General features: G+C 34.0%; 1 protein-coding gene across 1 annotated transcript in view; it reads right to left on the reverse strand.

The window, feature by feature from the left end:
• LOC123543917 (uncharacterized) overlaps nucleotides 1-12,628 on the reverse strand; it is a 128,959-nt gene that overhangs the window by 101,893 nt on the left and 14,438 nt on the right. The window contains exons 2-3 of the mRNA XM_053527458.1: nucleotides 2,632-3,205; nucleotides 368-526 (exon numbers count right to left, since the gene is read on the reverse strand). Of these exons, the coding sequence (XP_053383433.1) occupies nucleotides 368-526; nucleotides 2,632-3,192 (720 nt within the window). The 5' untranslated portion in view covers nucleotides 3,193-3,205. The remainder of the gene's footprint in view (nucleotides 1-367; nucleotides 527-2,631; nucleotides 3,206-12,628) is intronic.

Here is a 12,628-nt window from a genome sequence, read left to right on the forward strand (position 1 = left end):
GATAAAACATTTGACCTTGAGTTGTGACCATGACCTTGAGCTGACAAGGCTGACTTATGAGTTCTGCACATTGTCTTGATGGGGTGATCATTTGACCCAAGTTTCATGAAAATCCTTCGAGGAGTTTAGGAGATATGGAAATATGAATCGGAAGGACGGACGGTCAGCGCCCATTCCTATAACCCCCACCACTCGTGGAGAGGGATTAAAAATAGCATAAATTAAAGCGGAATTTAAAATAATAAAAAAACCTATATATATATATATATATATATACTGAAAGAAAATAATATGCATGTATTTACATATTCATTATGAGAATCCATGAATTTGAACTCAGGAACTCAGGTTGCGTAGGGAATATTACCTCAAGCAGTTTCTTGACCGCCTCTTTCGATTCCTGTCTATCTTTAATTTCTTTATCATCTTGCAGCAGTTCTATCATATCATCTATATAATTTGCAATGTCTGTGTCCTCTAGTTCCATATTGTTACAATGAAATATGGCGTTTCTGTGTTGAAGTACCTGCAATACATTAACAAATCAACAAGGCTTAGAAACATTATTTAGACAAAACGTTTTCTATCACAAATGCTGAAGTCATGAGCATTTAGTATGTGTATGTAAAACAGAACAGGACAGAACTGAACAAAAAGAAAACTTTACTAAGTCTTGCAGTAGTACATCGCCTATTATTCGCGAACAATTTCCCAGTCATAAATGACCTCCATATCAAATGTGATCTTAGACGGAAGCATTCTCTAGTCATTAAGTAAAAAGTTCTACTGCTCTGGGTTAATGTGACCTTGACCTTTGACCTACTGATCTCAAAATCATTAGGAGTCGTCTGCTCGTTATGATCAGCCGCCATATTAAGTTTCGTGATTGAGTCCCAATCGTTCTCAAGTTATTGTCCAGAAATGGTTTAACTGTGACTTTGACCTTTGACTTACTGACCTCAAAAAATAAGTCATCTGTTGGTCATGGTCAACCTGTCTATTAAGTTTTATGACTCCGGAAAAGGTTTAACTATCCCCGGTCACATTGACCTTGACCTTTAATCCAACAACTTCAATATTATGAAAAGGAGTAATTCGCTGGTCATGACCAACCTCCCTATCAACTTTCATGATCTTAGGCCTAAACATTCTGAAGTTATCATTCGGAAAACGATTGACTCTTCCAGTCACTGTAACCGTGACATTTGACGCACTCCACTTAAAATCAATCATCTTGGGTTTTTTAGCGGAAACCGATTAATGTACCGACCAACCGACCAATATCTGCGAAATAATATACCCCTCCCTCTTCGAAGGAATGGTGGAGGTGGGGGCATTGTAAATAATATGATACAGTACGTATTTCAATTAGATAATTTTTACATAATGGGCGACTATATGTCAGGCGTAGTAATTTCATATTATTTCGATTCTAATAGCATTATTAGATGAAACGCGATGTCATTGTTGGGTCGTGTATGCAACAGAACAAATATACGTATATTACGAGTGAAATATTCGACCGAAAAGATCACATGTGTGATATATGTGTGAAATATTCGATCGAAAATAGTACAAACATGTACGCTGGACTTTGATTTTCAGAGACAGACCAATCTCTGAAGTATCTAGGTGCAACTTTAGATCAGACATACTATGGGCATAAAATTCGGACTTTTGACCAGAAAGAACAAAAAAACAGAATTAAAAAATCTTAAATAATGAAAAAGTGGCAGTAATTTAAATATATTGAGTAAAACGATTTTTTTTTTTTTGGTAAAATGGTTTTGTTAGTGCGGCGTAATAGGGTACGTGACCTCGTGGACGTAAATAGAAATGTGGTTTTAAAATAATACAAAATGATGTTGTTGCGGTTTTTAATAGTTTTAAATGAATCTTTGTACATGTCTGTTTTTTTATTAAACGATACTGTAAATTCCTTTGAGGGCAAATAGGTCACATGACGCGCAAACTAATATGACGTAATGTCATGACAATCTCGCTTTACCGCTTTGATTTCCACTTCAGATGTCATTATACCGACAAACTTCTTTTAGCTCTTTGAGAGGATGATAACTGATGATGAAAACAGGCCAATTACTTAGTTTATTAACAGAGTAATTACCGATCTTCGCTTTCAAGACGGGTAGATGGATGATAATTGTGTCCATACTTTTAGGACACTTTTCAAAATAGTTATTAATAATCGAGAAATAAGTCTTGAGAAAATGAAAATAACTGCTGTTTAATACTTTCCTGACACATTGGGAAACTACGGTAGGGGTTAGACGATGATTATTTTTACTATCGATGCAGTTCTTATGGAAAGCAACTTGATTGTGGAGATGACAAAATTAGTGAAAGAAAAATGTCTGGGGTGAAAAGGAAATTTAAGTGTAACAAAAATGAATAATCAAAAAGGAAATGTAGTGTGCGAGCTATGTGTTATGTTTGAAATTTGCGTGTACATAATACTCCTTCCATAAAACGTGACAGTATTAAAATGTCAATTATTAGGGCAAATGACTGTCCACTAAGGGCGAGTAGATTTTACTACCTACTAGTCCTGCAGGGCTATTGGAGTGGTGTGAAAAAGAATTTTACACCCCTGAATATGTATATGTTACTTACCTTTGAGAAAGCATCATTTCCAGATATACCACTCTGGATATGGTGATGAAACTCTATGTTATTAATCAACAGATGCAACAAACCGGAACAGTCAATCTCAGTTGCTCTTAGCTTGTGTTCATATCCTGGAGCATTTATGAAACATTTTGCAACAGCCCAAGGTTCAGTACACCACTGATGAGCGTCTGTGTTTCTCCAGTATGGGACAGGAGGAGTAGATGCGTGTCGCCTAATAATTTCGTCGTATATGGCACCACATACGTTGTTGGGACAAGACGTTTTCCCGCGTGGGTGTAGACAGTTACAATGTGTTTGACCGAGAGGACACTGTCTATTTTTGCTTTGAACATGGTCCGGCTGGAGTGTGCGTACATCGCAGAGTCCACATGCTACTGCCGAAAGATTGTGTTTCTGTTGAACTTTATGTAAGATGTCAGCATGCTGCTGGTTAACAACATGATCACAGAATGGCTCCAAGCCGTCTTTTACATATTTAATACCAAGTCCGGCTCTCACCCAGTTCCTGTATTTCTTGTTCTCAAGCTGCGCCCTGTGGTCCATTGTTTAACTTTATCTGTAAGTAAGAACGGTATCAATATGCCTGTATTATACGATGCTATGATGGAATTCACTTACCTCAAGTGCAATCAGTTTCTTTTCCTGCTGTTGAAATTCTATCATGGAGATTTGATTCCGTCGATTTAGAAAGTGTGTTAATTAAACAACCACATGCATTAAATAGTATAGACAGCTGGTCACTACATATTATATCTCATTTTGAATATCATATCAACACTGAATATTAATATGATAGAATTTCAAAAACAGAAAAACAAACCGATTGCACTTGAGGTAAGTGGAAAACAAATGAAATTTGTAAGGTGTTGTGATCGAGTTTTCGTATGCGCTATGTAACATATTCTACATTTTGATAGACACAACATATTTGGACCGTTCTATTGTACAATATGAATATATATTTAGACGAGTACCCAGTTGAGAATACCAGCAAGGTACGAGTTCAAATATATACCCGTATTGTACAGTACAATGTTAAATAACATTCTTATTCTATATCTATTTTATTTCAGTTTAATTTAATAAATTCACTGAATGTATTTCTGCAGATAAGAGAAACTTTTTGGTTGAATTTTCCATGAATTTGCATTTATTCTCAAGGTACACCTATTTTACAATGATTCTGCTTAGTTTTGATGCAAAATATTGAGAAAATGTAGAGAAATGACAATTCATTACAGGTCACCCCCATCCCCAAAGATATGCAAAATTTAGCCCTGTGCTGGCAATATTTCAATTTATTTTACCTTTTTCGTGGAATTTACATTTAACATCCATTTAATCGTTACGATCTTTGTCATTTTCATTCAGAAACATGCTAATTTCAATATTATTTAGACAACTGAAGTGCTAAAATGCGATAAGTGATTTACTAGGTCCTAAAACGTTCCAAAATAGTGCCACCTGGTCGAAAATTCGATCTAAATTTCAAAAACACAAGAAATTTAAGCGTTTTCAGCCATTTGTTACCGTTTTACATCATAAAGAATAGATTAATGGCATTTCTATTCATTTTCGAGGGATTTCAGAAAATACCATGTATTGCCCCTTATAGGCTGAACACCACTAAATTCAGCTGTTCTTTATTTCATATAAAATCCATTCACTTCATAGCAGTTTTTCGACATTTTCTAGCATATCAGATTTTCAGAGACTTATATTCCCATAAAGAACTAGATCGCTACTTTAGAAAAACAAAAAGAAAAGGAGGTGTTAACTTTTATATAAGAAAACTACAGTTCATTAAATGCAACCCGCTGAATTTACTACTTTTCGCTTCTTTCAATTTCTCTTTTCGTGACATTAAATTTTTACGCCGCCATTTTTATCTAGCATGCAATAGGAACATGCCGACTTCAATAGAATGCAAAGTGATACATACTGAAACGCGGTAGGGTAAAAGTAAACACGTTGCTGCCGAGAAAAATATACCACGGAAGGAAAAAAAGATTAGTACTATTTATATTTGGACTACTTGTGACAAGACCTGCGAAGACTTACATTCTATTTGGTAGTGACCAGCCTTATTAGTCAAGGGACAATACTCTTCAAAACACGGTCTCATCTCTGGACATACAAATTAAAATTACCTGGTCTTTAGTACAGCATGTCAAATATGAAAAAATATTTGAGCTCTGAATAAAACAAATCCCACAGGAGTCCGTAACAGACCAAGGGTACATTGATAATTTTAGAACTTCATCAACTCGCTAAGATGCTGTCTGAGAGTGTCAGTATATGCCTCAGATATAAGATATAACTGTATTTGAGAGCTGCGGACCTAGACATTTCAGAAATATTTTCAAAACAAGTTTCGTGTAATAAATGTTGTTTCTATGGAAGCGTGAAAGGGCCATCAGACGCTAATACGTTTTAGTACGTTAAGGCTGCGGAAAGGATATTACAATAACTGAGTCTACACACGCAATATGAATGGGGTCCAATATACATTCTTTCAACTTGACTTTTTCTTACAGATATCTTTATTTTAACTGCAGAAGTTGAAGTTATTGCTCATCATTTAGAATCGATACCTTTCACCCAGCTAGTATAACGGTATACGTAACTCATGAAATGTTGTTTATATTTTCTTTATAATTTATTTGATCCGGCACAGATGTTTTCATTTTTATATATACAAAATGTATCTAGAAGAATACATATACCGTGCGTTAAATTAACATACTCTTTGCAAGCCCTCTTCTTTACCATCTGTCAAAGATCAATTATTGAAGACAATATACAAAATAGTGTATAAGGGTCTTTATGATTGATTACGTCGCTTATAACAAAATGTATACCTTCCCAGAGATAAAATCAGGCATTATTTAGGCTAGGGTCACTAATTTCTTACAAGTTTTATTTGTAGGTTACCCATTACTGATATAATGATCCAAATAACCGACATTTGAGACAACGCGGTGCGGTGTATGTGTTTTTCTATAGTTTAACTTCAGTGATCATTTTTGATAACTCGTAAGGAATAGTCTTCTCTGGAAATTAAATAGTTTCAAGCGATGATATTGTTCATAGGATTGTAAAGTTGTCTCTGTTATATTGAAATAATGCTTTTGTTCATAGTTACTATAAATTGTTTTACGGCGAACCGACACGAAATGGTCATTTATCACGGTCATAAATGCTAAAATATTAACATTTTAACAATGAATCAATTACAACGTGTCGGTATTAAGGGTATAAAGAACAATAAGTGACTAATATAATGTTTGCTATGATCAAAACATTAATTGTTATTACATACCTAAAAATATTTTCCATTGGGTTTCAATGGACAGCGATCGTTCAATATTTTTCCATATCATGACGTGGAACGCTTTCATATCGGACGTGGAATGTTTTATTAACGTTGTAATGGAAAGAATCGCGTGACGTCCATGGCGTTCACGCTCACATTGTGACAACAAGTTGACGTCATTTTCACGGAGTTTATTAATGCGCGTCAGTTTGAGTTTTTATTGCATTTTCGGAAAAATTATTTTCGTATTTTTCCTGTCTATCATTACAGAATAAAAAATTTAGATATAGATTTATCATTTGATAGTGGATATGTAATAAAAAGGTTATCAACTTTGTATGTGGATATATGCACTCGTTCTTTCGCGGATAATATTGCGCTCCTAAAGTCGCGCATAACCGCTGCAGAACTCGTGCATATATCCACATACAAAGTCAATAACCTATAATTATTGACACATGTAATACATTAAAACAGATATTTTGCCAATATCTTAAATCTTGCACACGTTTTAATAACTGTTACAACCCCCTACCCTCCTCTCTCCCCTCCCCCTTCCACTACGAAAATTAACTTTACATGTTTCAGTTTTATCGCATTTCAGACAGGGAATCATGTCCAAAAGATGATAATAATGTTTTACCTTTACGGGTATAAAAAACTGTCGTTGACAAAAGGAAATATAATTTGTTCTAACATACTAAACTGGGAATATTGTTTGAAACATTTTTTTTAGAATTTGAATCATGGTTTGCCTGAAATTAATAGACTGCTATAAATATAAGACATAAATCTTAGCGTTTCAACTGCAACATGAAATGAATCATTTCTACAACTGACATCTGTAAGGTTGACTTCAAGTATCATGTAAATTGTAAAAAGTGCATAGAAAAAGACTTGATCACACAAACCCGTTTTAACATGTTTAATTTTAAACAAATATTTATTTAAAAGGTATGACAAAAATGCAAAAGACAATAAGAAGCCGTTATTTGCCCCTTAAAAATCAGTTTTAAATAACAGAGGTAACATTATTCAAGAGATTATTAATATTTCAGCCACGAACTTAGATATACATGTACACTGAAAAACATCTTTGTTTTGATGGTTTAACACCGTAGTATCCTCTTTTCGTTGCTTCCATATCTTGTTATTTAATGTTGAATTTATCAATAAAAGTGTATTAATAGCTAAATTATACTAAAGTAAGTATTATTTCTCTGCAGTTTTTTAAGGTATGATGGCTGATTTTTCTGCCATTTCGTGTTGGCGTGTTGGCAACACGGATACTTGACAAATATCTTATTTGTCGAGTTTTCGTATCGGCGGGGCGAAAACACAAAACACGGCATATTTTTTTTTTGGTGAGAGGCGGGAGGGGGGAACTAGACGCTTAGAGGGCACCGACACAACAAGTTTATCTGTCGAGTTTTTGTGTTGGCGGTTATAAATATGTCGTGTCGGCGCTTCTTATGTTTTCGCCCAGCTGACACCAACAAACGGCAAATACCTTTCTGAGTATTCGTGTTTTCGAGGTTTTGACCCACCGACATGAAAATACTTTTCAGACATCTTTTATAAAGCGCAGAGTTATTTTAAGCCGTTGTAAAAGAATTTTAGAGGCAATTTTCTTTCTATTCGAATGTCCCGTTCATGCAGTATTCAGTAAAGCAGCGGTAGGAGATTTGAAATTATATGACAGTGCAATCATATTATATATGTCAAATGTCAGTTACCGTTTTAACAGTTATATGAAGTGTATGTATAACAGTCCCGGTTCCAGAGTGGGATGGGACTGGGAAAGCAGCACCAGTTAAGAATGAAGGCGGCATGGTGAGCCGGGTGGAGTTAAGTATGGAAGAGTGTAACCCCTACTGATAGATGGGTCAGAACGTGTCCGCCTCGAAATGTTTGAAATATATTTATAAAATGGCAGTCTCTGCTGTAATTACGTGTACGCGTGGGCCTCAATAGAGATTTACATCCCTCGTTAAGAAGGGCTTTGGAATAATAATATCATTATGGATTTGTTCTTATTAAATCATTAAATGTATGGCAGAGCAATACCTTACCATAGAGTACTACACATACAAATAAATTGATAGTTATTCTGTACTCTTGTCAAGGGATTAATATCAGGTATATCGAATATTTATCCTGCAATTTTTATTATAATGGTGATATCTCCATATGTGTATATAATAGCTAACACCTATTTTTCGTCCAGGTACTTCGTAATCCATGATAAGGTTACAAGCATCTGAACTCAAGACCGTGCTTTATTTACCAACAAAGCCCGCAAAACTAGAATGTCTTTCCTAAATGAGTAGGTTTGGTCAATGCATTTTGTATACACTATCATGGTTTGTTATTCTCAGTCCTACTACTCTTATATTATATATTCAGTATTTTACATATTTTGCAACACGCTATAAGCACATTTGACCTGTGACAAAAATAGATTTTTGCTGTGATAAAACAATTACGCTAAATAAACCTATGATTAGTTACGTTATTAAAACAATTTTCCTGTCTACGGAAACTTAAAATGACACTGGTAGTAACATTGCTACAACATCAACAGAGCAGCTTTATTGGTTAGAAATCAAACAAATGAATTCCAATGTAATTAAAACATTTTGGTTTCGTATTAAGATAAAGCATTTAATAAATCATTTACATGTAGGTACCTATATATGATGGTATAATGATGATTACATGGCAAAAAAGAAACGACTCTCTGTTATAATGAAAGTTTCATTTATCTAGTAACAGTAATATATATCCTTTAAAAATTCAAAGTTTCAGCTTAATAATACCTTTTTTGCGATGATTTCATGGCATTTTAATAAAGCAAGTCAGTGCGGAAATTCTTTACTCAAAAATACAGTACAACCTCTCATGTATCATCAAAAGGGTGTTGCTCTACAGAGATTGTACTGTACCTGTCACGAAACAACTTTTAACCATTTCTCCTATTTGCCATTTCTTTTGTTTCGTACTTAAATTTGCAAGAAAAAAAAAACATACACTAGTAAACTATGTTAAATATACTTTATCTCTACTCTGATATAAACGGGAAACATTTAAGCTCTGAACAGCATTTTCTGAACAAATACACCCAACATAGTGAATATGGAATTCTTGTTTAGTTTACACAGTATTGCAGCAAAGTGTAGACTGGCATCAGTCGTTAGAGTCCTTACATGTAAAGCACCTGGCCATAAAATCAATCCTCTCTGATACCACTTTCTGAAAAAATTTACAACATCTTTGAGATGAGCCTAGAGAGAAAATGTTTTTTTTTCTGAGAAAATATCAGTGTCAGTATGAAGACATTAATTTTATTACAGATTATTTGATCTCAACAGATTTTGTAAGTCTAAGCAAAGTGCAATGGTATTTCATTTTCTATCAAAATCTAACCAAAATAAGCCCGTTTATACCCATGTCTGGAAAACCTCAGTTTTTGCTAAAGTTGATTGTTACACATTTTAGGGATATGCGGAAAATAATGAAACAGTTGCTATGTTCATTAGCTATATTTTTCTTTTTTACTTTTCTTTTTTTTTAGATGGAGATATATATTGAGGGCTGTGCGCGAATATATTGTATCTTGATCTTTATCTATATACAGTTAAAATAGTTTCGCACTCAGTCCATGATATACCAAAACAATAGGTCCACATTCACTTTGTCAGGTAAGGTTTATCACATCATCTCATAGATACATTGTAAATGCATAATCGCTACTTAAGCTAACTACTTGTAGTTAAGCAATGTTTATCTTCGATAATTAGTCTAAATTTTATTATGAAGATTTTTAAACATTCCCTGAACAATTGGCGTTGCTTTCAAATAAAGCATAAAATAAAATAAAAAAGAGTCTAACGAACCAAACCCTAGATTTCGGCAACCGATGTACACAGTCCCCAGTAAATGAGGGAGATTGTTACATTTTAAGAGACATGAACTCTAGTCAATATCAAATATGTTTTATTATGTTTTAAATTGTTTCGATTAATCAGATGAAACTATGTACAATAGTTACTATATAATAGATAAATTCAATCTGCGGAGCATTGTCTTTATCATCTCTATTGTTTGGTTGTGAATGCCATGAGACAAACGATCTCCAACGTCAATGGTATCTACACTTTGTAAAGATCAATTTGTTAGATAAAACTAGCGTCTTTTGCCACTGGCACCAGACCAGAAGGAAAATGCCTCTGTATATGTTATACCCTACCCCTAGGTATTCTGTAAGAACCATGGTCGTGAACGGGAAAATATACTAACCCATTTCAATCGCGTATTTCATACCTAAAACACGCAGTGGGGTAAATGTGTACTATTGATCTTAAACAAGAGATAATTTATCTTCATTCGTGCACCTGTCACATTGTCTGAATATTCCATATTGCAGAGATGCTCCACATATTTTATGCTTTGTCAACGTTACAGAAAAAAAAACTTGCTTGAACTCCCCTAATGAACATCCGGTCGGTCACGGCAGTGTGCACATGTTAAGCGAAATGTAAACAAACAAAATCAGAAAGCAATATATTCACAGTTTTACGATAAGACTCGAAATGATGAATGAAATTCATCTTGCATATGATTTTGAATTTGAAATCATACATTGGTATACATCTATTCTGTTTATTTATTTCATATTGCACATTTATGCTGCATATAAATATTTAAGCGTACACGTGTAGTAAAATGACGACGGGACATACATTTTCACATCAGCCAATCAGAGTGTGTCTGTAATCTAGACCGGAACTTTACCAAGGAAGTTCAAGCAAGTTTTTTGTGTACCGTTGAAAAAACTATAAATTACCACTTGTTTGATATCAATAGTACACATTTACGGAACTGCGTGTTTTAGGTATGAAATACGCGATTGAAATGGGTTAGTATATTTTCCCGTTCACGACCATGGTTCTTATATGATACCTAGGGGTAGGGTATAACATATACAGAGGCATTTTCTTTCTGGTCTGGTACCAGTGGCCACGGAGGTCAAATGTTCGTTATGTGATTCTTAAGTGTATAACAAATATCTCCGTCAATGGCATTAAATTTTACGTACGAGGACATCAACTAAAAGCTGCTTTCAGATTAAAGTTGTATTCTAATTTACCACGGTTCATCGTTCAGGTGCTTAAATCTGTAAATAATTTGTCTTATTGGTTAATCCTAGCATATATTTAATCAATAAACAACTTTGTACTGCTTAGACGTTTTAAGATCTGTTTTGTGGCTTCTAACTAATTCTGCAGTTGCTAATTCGGCAGATATGTAATTGATATTTGCATACCCTTACCTTTAAACAAGGTTGTGTCCAAGACTGATACTGCATTTTTTAGAACGTGGCTTTTGTCTTTTGGATCAATGTTCGTACGATTTAGTCTGTAGAAACTGCAAGGAGGAGCTTATGCATTACTGCAATATTTGTCTTCCATTTAATACCGATTAATCTCAAGCATTAGGAAAAATTATGTATACCGTCTAAATTAGTGATTTGAATTATTGCTTTACAAAAGGCTTAAATACTTTGCATATATTAAGAAACTTACGCACATGTAAAATGAATAAAACAATTGAAAACTTTGCGCTGAAATTTATAGGAAATAGTCTGTTGGACAAAACATGCAAAACTGTTTTATTGAGTATCTGAATGATAATTGCATAAGCAAAAATAAGTCGTATCAGACGAAATGAATACCTTACGAGGTAATCAAAACGTGTGCTAATACGCCATTATAAGGGCAAAGTGTTTATCTGTTTAATATAAAAGGTCATCACTATTCAATATCAAATAAATCGTCATTTGAAACAACGTGACGAGGAGCAAAGAACGTAATATCTATAGTTTTAAATCTCGGATCATCTACTTTATTATTTCAAAATTCGAAAACAATGGCTACCGAAGTCTAATTCTTCCATGCGGTAATTATACACTGACAGGCGATTATATCAGATTCATCATCTCTGTTATACTGTTTTGTGCTTTTGTTTATAATAACAAAAATGTCAATAATTCAGCAATTCAGCATTTCATATATGACAATGTGTCGGCTTTGATTATACAAGGATCAAACGATATTAAATCTAAAGTATTCTTTGATCCACTGAATCGACATCGGCTAATATAATATATTTTAACAGTATTTTTTTTTTGCATAGCAGACGGGGATTTCCCCGTTTATCCCGGTGGTTTACGAGGCTGTTAATGACGTATCACGTACTTCTAATATGTTGAAAGTTGTAGTAATTCTACTATTTGTATTTTCATATGAAACTACAGCAACTGGAAAAAAATCTTTAACAGTACCGAAAGTATGCCCTGAATTAACGCCACTGATTCTGGTATGCAAGGTATGTGGCCTATGGTCTGCGTATTGGCGGTGAGAGCCATTATACAAGACTAGACGATTGATCGACTTGCTTAGCTATTGTGCAGTACATATATAATATTGGACACCACCAATTGTTAAGCAGTGGGATCAGTATTTAGACAATATTTTAGAGTTATGAATATGGATGACTATATAGTTAAATAAATCTATATATATGTGGTCTAAACAATGTCATTTAAAAATGGATTTTTAAATTAAGAAACTTTTATCAGATATCAATCATGTACATTTATTA

This window comes from Mercenaria mercenaria, chromosome 16 (genome assembly GCF_021730395.1).
Source record: "Mercenaria mercenaria strain notata chromosome 16, MADL_Memer_1, whole genome shotgun sequence".
In the NCBI taxonomy this organism is placed as follows: Eukaryota; Metazoa; Mollusca; class Bivalvia; order Venerida; family Veneridae; genus Mercenaria; species Mercenaria mercenaria.